General features: G+C 39.7%; 1 protein-coding gene across 1 annotated transcript in view; it reads right to left on the bottom strand.

Annotated features, from left to right (window-relative positions):
• Positions 1-10,000, bottom strand: part of LOC123515961 (gonadotropin-releasing hormone receptor-like) — a 485,178-nt gene that overhangs the window by 89,076 nt on the left and 386,102 nt on the right. The window contains exon 5 of the mRNA XM_045274910.1: positions 1-89. This exon is cut by the window's left edge and continues 17 nt beyond it. Coding sequence (XP_045130845.1) covers positions 1-89 — 89 coding nt within the window. The remainder of the gene's footprint in view (positions 90-10,000) is intronic.

Consider the following 10,000-nt stretch of genomic DNA (forward strand, 5'->3'; position numbering starts at 1 on the left):
TAAACGCCAGGAGCCACGCGAAGATCAGCATTATCTTGCCCCGCTTATCTGCCGCACTCATGCTCAAAGGATGCACCACGGCGAAGTACCTGCAGGGGAGAGGAAAGAACGGATAAGACACGTGGCAGTTTACAGACAAGATTACAGAAGAGAGACAGGTATTATGGTTAGGACAAACATATTACAGAGAGAAACAATGAGCATGGTATGTGTTAGAGCTACAGTGAGATCAATAAAGGGAAGGTGAGGATTAATAAGAGATATGTTAGGAAATAGGAGTAAATTAAAATATACTGATGGAGAGGATAGCTGAGAGGTATGGTAAGAATTCAGGTTAGATTACTATAACACAGGGAAGGAGAGGAAAGATAAGACAGACTGGTTTACCCCTCGAGTGCCATGACGTGTTTCCATGTTTATTCCACTTACTATTTGGTGATTTTATACAGTTTTGATAACTTATAAGGGGGATTATAATAATGAAGAATAGACCACTAACCTTCTGACATCTAAAGATCCTTCCTAATACCAGAACAAGGATCTAATCGTACAGAAATTTCAAAGTAAAAATGTGATCCAGTATCTAAAGGGTTAAGATCAGATAAACACCGATCAGATTATCAGGTATATCATTTTCTTTTTCCCCATAATTTGCGAGGACTAGTGATTTGCACAGGTAAATAAGTAGGTAAGAGAAGAAAGAAGTACCTAAGCGGGATAGGTAAGTAAGTAGCTAGGTAGGAAGGTAAGTGCGTATAAAATTATAAACATAAAAGGAAATAAGGAGAAATACTTTATGGAATTTTTCTATGCAAGAAAAAAAGATTATATATTTATACAGCCGTGGTTAAATTTCTACATTGCCTGTAAAAATTTTTCTATAGGTATGCTCCCTGGTAAAAACACGATTACTTAAGTAGGTATAGGTAGGATTTCATGACTCTCTTCCTTATATATAAAACGTATAAACAATAGATGAAAAAAATATGAATTTTACAGAAAAGCAACACTGAACATGGATTTAGATGTGATAAAAGGATGTAACTCAAACAGAAAGAGAATAACAGAAAAAAATTAACAAAATCAACACAGATGATATAAAACGATGAAGTTCAATACCATAAAATGTAAAAAACTAAATAAATAAATAAACAACAAATATACATATTATGAAACAAATACATATAACGAGAGAGAGAGAGAGAGAGAGAGAGAGAGAGAGAGAGAGAGAGAGAGAGAGAGAGAGAGAGAGAGAGAGAGAGAGAGAGAGAGAGAGAGAGAGAGAGAGAGAGAGAGAGAGAGAGAGAGAGAGAGAGAGAGAGAGAGAGAGAGAGAGAGAGAGAGAGAGAGAGAGAGAGAGAGAGAGAGAGAGAGAGAGAGAGAGAGAGAGAGAGAGAGAGAGAGAGAGAGAGAGAGAGAGAGAGAGAGAGAGAGAGAGAGAGAGAGAGAGAGAGAGAGAGAGAGAGAGAGAGAGAGAGAGAGAGAGAGAGAGAGAGAGAGAGAGAGAGAGAGAGAGAGAGAGAGAGAGAGAGAGAGAGAGAGAGAGAGAGAGAGAGAGAGAGAGAGAGAGAGAGAGAGAGAGAGAGAGAGAGAGAGAGAGAGAGAGAGCGCCAAGTCCCTCACAGGGCATACAGAGTTGAGCTATGGTTCTCTGAAATATCATGTTGAGAATGACTGCGCCGGCGAGGAAAAGATGTGAAACAAGTCTGCGCAGGAAGTTCGCCAGCAGCCAAGTGGATACCAAGCAATGATGAAGCAGTGACAGGGCACGGTCACAACGGAGAAAATCCCACTCTTCACCTGTTTGTGTGACCAAATATTGGACCATCTTTTAGGTGGTGAGGACGCTGTGGTGAAGCACATGAGCAGCGTTAATACCAGAAAGGCGCCTGGCCCTGACGAAGTCTCACTTTTCCTGCTGAAACACAGTGTGGGGGAGCTGACAGGGCCATTCACAAGCATCTACCGACAGTGCCTTCTGTACACAAGAAAAAAGGACAAGAGGAGACCCATCAAACTACCTCTTCATCTCTCTTCTGTCACCTGTTAGTAAGATCTTGGAGAAAATAATTGCTAAGGAACTGAAAGATCATCCGGATGAGCACCACTTCATCTCTTCACGACAACAAGGGTTCAGGAAAGGACGCTCCACTTCTGACATGCTCTTCCTCTCCAGAGACTAGAAAAACCTCCTCAACACTGACCGGCCTTCTCTCATCATCGCCCTTGACATTACGAGGGCACAGAGGGCTCCTGGCCAAGCTCGAGCAGCTTGGGGTCACGGGATAGTTGCTGGAGCTGTTACCTACAAGACTAGAGTGTGAAGGCGGTGGTGAGTGGATGTAACTTGGTCACGCACCCGGTTATTTTAGACTTCCATTGTACAGGGCTCAGTCTTGGGCCCCATACTGTGGAACGTGTACTCGTACTTCAATGACCACCTTCAGAACCTCTTTCTAGTGTCGGTCTATGCAGATGAGGTCACTCTCTCACACAGCTATGGTATAGAGGAGGCAGTGAAAGAGATCGATGGCTCATCATGAAGTACAATCCCTTGACTTGGATAAGCAGCGCCCAGTCCCACCTCTCCTTGTTTGATAAGACGCAGCGGAGGGACGAGCGCCTCATCAAGGTGGCGGCGGCCAGGGACAGCAGCCCCAAAACGGAGAGATAGCAGCAGCAGCAGCAGACACAGCACCAATAGCAGCGACCCGACCCACATACCCTCCAAGACACTTCTTTTAACTGTCTTGACACCAAGGAACACCGGAAAAGAATGTGAGCTCTTTCAGTGCTGCGTAAGGCCCAGGTTCTGCTAACACCTCACCTTACGGAACTTCGGATCCCCTAGTGGAGGAGTGAATGCATTACGAGAACGACAGTGTCCGATATCCTTCTCCAGGGGCTAAGGTGTCGCTCGGTATGATGTCAACAAACCTTCATCTATGATACCGCGGTTCTATGGAACACCTTTACCTCAGCCGTGTGCAAAGCACACACTTGGCCTCGGACAAACTCACCTAAGTGTGACAATACTGATTAGTGACGAAGGAGGTGATATGCCAAACAGTGAGTGTGACAAAAAGAAACAGCATGCCTGGCAGTGACAGTGCTATTGTAGTGTATATGATGTGCCTGACGGAAACAGTGCCTTATAGTGACAGTGTAAGAGCGATCTGGGAGGTGAGGGTACCAGGCAGTGACAGTGCAACAGTGACAAGGAAGGAGTGAGTGTCTGGCAGTGACAGAGTAGTGGCCACCTCGTGGAGAAGCTTAAGAATGAAAGACACTGGTGTAGAGGTATAAAGTGTTAGGCTTGTGTGGTTAATGTAAGTAGGTTAAGTTTAGCATTTATTTCCTAGTGTGCAAGGTGTTTGAAATTAAGGCGGCGTGGGTAGTTTGTTTTGTCTGTGAGGATGAGCTGGCTCGGGAGAAAAAAAAATCGTAAATAACAAAGTTGCCAAGAGTCGCTTGTAGAGGGCATTGTGTGTAGCTGAGAATTTTACACGTTGGGTGATGTAGGTGAGATTGTTATTGTTAACATGTAAGGCATGAACGGGAGTGTATGTGGGTATTCAATGTGAGTATTGATGGTGTAAGTTAAGTTTATAATGTCTTTTTAAATACCTGAAATATCCAAGAAAATGAAATTTTGCGCGCGATAAGTAAAGTTAAGACCTGGTCCCGACAAAATTTCTTCACGTATACCAAAAGAAGCAAAGAACGAACTTGCTAAACCATTATATATCCTTTTTTAATAAATCACTAGACACACGTAAAGTTCCTGACGACTGGAAACTTGGAAATGCAACCCCCATCTTTCAAAAAAGGTGACAAATCCCAATATAAAAATTATTGACCGATCAGCCTCACTTTAGTAGTACCTAAGTTAATAGAGACAGTTTTGAGATATAAAGTTGTAGCATTCTTAGATAGTAACAACATAATAAACGAATTACAACATGAATTTATAAATAAGCGGTCATGTGTAACTAACCTACTTGACTTTTACCATGACATATATAATTCATACGACAACACCAGAGCGATCGATATTATATACCTAGATTTCCAAAAAAATTTTGACAAAGTTCCACATAAATGTCTTATCAATAAAGTAAAAGCACACGGTATAACTAGTGAAATCATAGCATGGATTGAAGATTGGCTGTCAGATCGTAAACAGCGAGTAGTCATAAATGGTAAATCTTCAGATTGTTTAACGCAAGCAGTGGCGTTTCTCAAGGGTCAGTCCTCAGGTGTATTCTTTTTACTATATATATTAACGACATCGACAAAGAGATAAATTGTAATATATTCAAATTCGCGGATGACACAAAAATTGCAAAACAAGGTATTTTCGGAAAACCAGAAACTATGCTTCCGTGCTTGCACCTTGCCTAGCCAAACTCTTCCAACTTTGTCTATTGACTTCTACATTTCTTTCCTGCTGGAAGTTCGCCTATATTCAGCCTGTTCCTAAAAGGGTGACCATTCTAACCCTTCAAACTACCGTCCTATAGCTTTAATCTCTTGCTTGTCTAAAGTTTTTGAATCTATCCTGAATAGGAAGATTCTCAAACATCTGTCACTTCACAATCTTCTGTCTGATCGCCAGTATGGCTTCCATCAAGGTTGCTCTACTGGTGATCTTCTGGCTATCTTTACTGAGTCTTGGTCATCCTCTTTTAGAGATTTCGGTGAAACTTTTGCTGTAACGTTAGACATATCAAAAGCTTTTGATAGAGTCTGGCACAAACTTTTGATTTCAAAACTTCCCTTCTATCCTTCTCTCTGCAACTTTATCTCATGTTTCCTTTCCGACCGCTGTATTGCTGCTGTGGTAGACGGCCACTGTTCTTCTCCTAAATCTATTAATAGTGATGTTCCTCAGGGTTCTGTCGTGTCACCCACTCTCTTTCTATTATTCATTAATGACCTTCTTAACCAAACTTTCTGCCCTATCCACTCCTACGCTGATGATACCACCCTACATCTTTCCACGTCCCTTCAAAGACGACCAACCCTTCAGGAAGTCAACAGATCACGCAGGAACGCCACAGAACGCCTGACTTCCGATCTTTCTAAGATTTCCGATTGGGGCAGAGAAAATCTAGTAGTTTTCAATGCCTCCATCTATCAACTCAACACAACCTTCCAGACAACTATCCCCTTTTCTTCAATGACACTCAACTGTCTCCCTCTTCTACAATGAAAATCCTCGGTCTGTCCTTTGCTCATAATCTTAACTGGAAACTTCACATCTCATCTCTTGCTAAAACAGCTTCTATGAAGTTAGGTGTTCTGAGGCGTCTCCGCCAGTTTTTCTCGCCCCTCCAACTGCTTACTCTATATAAGGGCCTTATCCGTCCCTGTATGGAGTACTCTTCGCATGTTTGGGGGTTCCAGTCACACAGTTTTACTAGATAGGGTGGAATCAAAAGCTCTTCGTCTCATCAACTCCCCTCCTCTGACTAACTGTCTTCAGCCTCTTTCTCACCGCCGGAATGTTGCATCTCTTTCTATTTCTTATCGCTATTTTCATGCCAACTGTTCTACTGATTTTGCTAACTGCATGCCTCCTCTCCTCCTGCGGCCTCGCTGCACAAGGCTTTCTTCTTCCTCTCATCCCTATTCTGTCCAACTCTCTAACGCAAGAGTTAACCAGTACTCTCAATCATTCATCCCTTTCACTGGTAAACTCTGGAACTCCCTCCCTGCATCTGTGTTTCCGACTTTCTACGACTTGTCTCTTTTAAGAGGGAGGTATCGAGGCATTTGCTCCTCAACTTTGGATGACGCTTTTACACTTTTTAGAGAGCCATCACTCAAGTGGGCCTTTTTTTATATTTTTTTTATTTTTTGCCCTTGTCTGGCCATTGTCTTGCCTTGTCTTCCCTACTTGAAAAAAAAATACATACAAACATACATATATACATATATGCATACACACACGTACATACATACGTACATACATACATACACACACATGTATACTTAAGTACATACTTGTATTGACATATACACACATACGCACATACACATACATCATATGTATTGTACATGTAAAACATTCATCCAACCATTCAACTATCACTAAATCCATATATATATATATATATATATATATATATATATATATATATATATATATATATATATATATATATATATATATATATATATATATATATATATATATATATATATATATATATATATATATATATATATATATATATATATATATATATATATATATATATATATATATATATATATATATATATATATATATATATATATATATATAAGTTTGTCTGTCTGTCAATCTGTGTTTAATGTGTATTTATTTATGGGTTTATTACATGATTAGTTACGAATAAAACCACTCTTTTAGCAGCACTTAGAGGAGTAATTGACTGTGCACATGTAAAAGATTAATTTCCAATAGACCATTTACTCTAATCAGGATCAGAAAATATAGAACATATCTTTATGTTGCTTGTGATTTCTTTTTTCCATATCTGCATGGCTGAGTAAATGATAAAACGTAGGTGTAATATTAATCTCTCTCTCTCATTCTCTCTCTCTCTCTCTCTCTCTCTCTCTCTCTCTCTCTCTCTCTCTCTCTCTCTCTCTCTCTCTCTCTCTCTCTCTCTCTCTCTCTCTCTCTCTCCTCATTCTTGTTCCTCCTTTATGTTTTCCTTTTCCATTATTCATATGTGTTATTATCTTCTTCTCTAATCTCTCTCTCTCTCTCTCTCTCTCTCTCTCTCTCTCTCTCTCTCTCTCTCTCTCTCTCTCTCTCTTACATTATATTCCTATTTTCTCTACCCCAGTTTTAATTTACCCACTCTTATCCTTAAATTCTCACTCATTTTTTGTGACTACCTGCCTCTCCTCTCCCTTTCCCTCTTGTCGGCACGTCACGCTCCACCCCACCCACTGCGTCCACTTATCCTCCACTTTATGCCTGATTTAAAAGGAATATATGTGGAGAATTTCGCTTTAGGTTATTTGTTCCCTATAAATTTACTCTAAGGTTGTTGTTTTTTTCTTTTGACATGGTGGGTGGTAAGGAGACAAGAACGGAGGAAAAGGGATTGTGTTTTTTTTTTTTATATATATATGTTTTGTGCATGTACTAGATATATATTGATTTTTTATACTACTTGTTTAGTGAGAGTTGTACCTCTGCTGTTTCGTGTTTGTTCTTTTTTTTTTAGTGTATGAATATGGAATACTAGGAGTTGGGTGGTAATAATGCTACTCTCTCTCTCTCTCTCTCTCTCTCTCTCCACAGAACCGCCACGCCTCACACACTCATCTCTAGCATTTCAACACCACAATACTCTTCATGTTCCTGCCGCTGTCAACTCCCGCCACTACACACCCACTTCCCATCCTTCCTCCTTGATAACCGCTCCGCCCACCAATTACCAGCTCGAAGGACACCTTTCACGGCAGGCGTGCGGGTGTCACCGAGTGCTAATGACCTGCCTACCTCGCCCACCCTGACGCGCACAGAGGTAAAGCGAGGTAAGGTGATCCCACTAGACTTGGTAACCTAAAAATCGTATAAAAATTTATGGAATAGATGTGTGTGTGTGTGTGTGTGTGTGTGTGTGTGTGTGTGTGTGTGTGTGTGTGTGTGTGTGTGTGTGTGTGTGTGTGTGTGTGTGTGTGTGTGTGTGTGTGTGTGTGTGTGTGTGTGTGTGTGTGTGTGTGTGTGTGTGTGTGTGTGTGTGTGTGTGTGTGTGTGTGTGTGTGTGTGTGTGTGTGTGTGTGTGTGTATACGTGTATAAAGCCTACAATCTAATAATCTACGACATAATAAAGAATGAATTTTAAGAGAACAATTTTATCTAAAGTTCTTGCTGTGTACACTTTGTTTTGCATACATGAAGATAATCCGTTGATGAAGTTGCAATGATTATTATGTGTCGACATACGTACCAACAATAGAGACACACACAAAAAAAGAAAAGAAATGGCACGAGTCGCATCTCCATGGGGGACGAAAATCAAGGTTTCTGGAGACTTAAGGTGTATGTCTGGGTTCAGGTTTCTCTTAATACTACGAGTATACAAAGCACTTCGAACCTTCTTTCACGTATATTTGTCTTCGTCTTTCTTATGTGTTACTGTAATAGTAGTAATAGTACTAGTAGTAGTAATAGTAGTATTACTAGTAGTAGTAGTAGTAGTAGTAGTAGTAGTAGTAGTAGTAGTAGTAGTAGTAGTAGTAGTAGTAGTAGTAGTAGTAGTAGTAGTAGTAGTAGTAGTAGTAGTAGTAGTAGTAGTAGTAGTAGTAGTAGTAGTAGTAGTAGTAGTAGTAGTAGTAGTAGTAGTAGTAGTAGTAGTAGTAGTAGTAGTAGTAGTAGTCTCGTAGTTGTTGTTGTGTACCGAATAATGATTATAATGAAACAAATCTCTCTCTCTCTCTCTCTCTCTCTCTCTCTCTCTCTCTCTCTCTCTCTCTCTCTCTTTTCCTCTTCCTCCTCTTCAATTTCTCCTATCCCTCCTGTTCTCCCATTGATTTTCATCCCTACATCTACAAACACTGTGCAGGCTGTTTCCCCTCTATATCATATCGTTTCAGGAATCAGTATGGAATTACATGAACTGTTATAAATCTTTCTTTTCCACTCAGCACAAGTGACTGTCTCCCTGAAATGTTGTTGAACTTTCATTGATGTCAAATGAAAGCCTTATACGTTTTATTAATGTTACTGCTACAACATCTCAACGGTTTCAGAGTTTTAGTGTGACTTTTTTTTGACAATCATGCTTCGACAACGCCACGTGTCACGAATTTTATCGCTTATCACGTGTAATTAGAAGAGTTTTTTCTTGTTTTCTTCGTTGTTGTCTGTCAGTGTAGAGTCAATTGCCCACATTTTCGCGAACTGAAGTAGATTTTATAAAGAATGATGCTTATTTTCCGTTATAGAGGCAATCATGATTCTGTTTCTTTCTTTTTATGTTTTGTATGTGTGGCTGTGTGTATATGTGTGCTTCTACATCTCTGAAAGAAATAATAGAAGTGATCTCATCAATCCACCGAAACGTTATTCTCAACAACTACATTCCACCAAATCAGAGACACAAACACTGCGTATATTGCAAACCTGTGTAACTTGGCGCTCACGTTCGTCTTCCGCTCACACTCCCGTAGCCCAGACACTAATTTGTCTTCACTCTACCTCTGTGTCTCCATATTTTTACGACGCTAACGTTCCTCCTGTCGGCGGTCATTTTCAAGGCCAGACAGCTGAATTTGGAAGACGGCGGGGATGACAAGTCTTTATCTGTACGCTGCTTATTTTTTCACTAACCAGTGTGTGTGTATGTGTGTGTGTGTGTGTGTGTGTGTGTGTGTGTGTGTGTGTGTGTGTGTGTGTGTGTGTGTGTGTGTGTGTGTGTGTGTGTGTATGTTTGTGTGCGTATTTGTTGTTTGGTAACGTTCATACTTAATAGGTAAATATTTTTTTCTCTCTTCCTCTTTTTCCAGTAAACATTCATAAAAGTCGTTCTACATAACTAGTCTTGAGTTTATAAATTTCCAAGGTAAGATTCCACGTAATATGCCTCAGCGCCCTTATGAAATACCGTCTCCGCATCCTCGTCCTTTATGTAAACAAAGGAAAAGAAAGGAAAAAGAAATATTACATCAATGAGATATTAATCTCGCAACAAAAAGGCTACAAGGTAAAAGTGTTACGTACATTGCATCTTAAAATAAATTTTCCTCTGTTTCTGTATGATAAAAATGAAAAAAAGAAAACTCATTTCCCGTCGTTCTTCCATTAGTGATATTTGATTATTAACGCAACAAGAATTTCATAATTAAAATACTCATTACAAATTAGCTAGATTTTTTTAATCAACCAAAGAATAAGAAAATTCTTTATATATTATTAGTATTTTCATAACAACGTAAAATATTATTGTGACTGCTATCTACTAACTTTGAGCATTTTTAATATTGCTAAGA

The sequence above is a fragment of the Portunus trituberculatus genome, chromosome 40, assembly GCF_017591435.1.
Source record: "Portunus trituberculatus isolate SZX2019 chromosome 40, ASM1759143v1, whole genome shotgun sequence".
NCBI classification, from domain to species: domain Eukaryota; kingdom Metazoa; phylum Arthropoda; class Malacostraca; order Decapoda; family Portunidae; genus Portunus; species Portunus trituberculatus.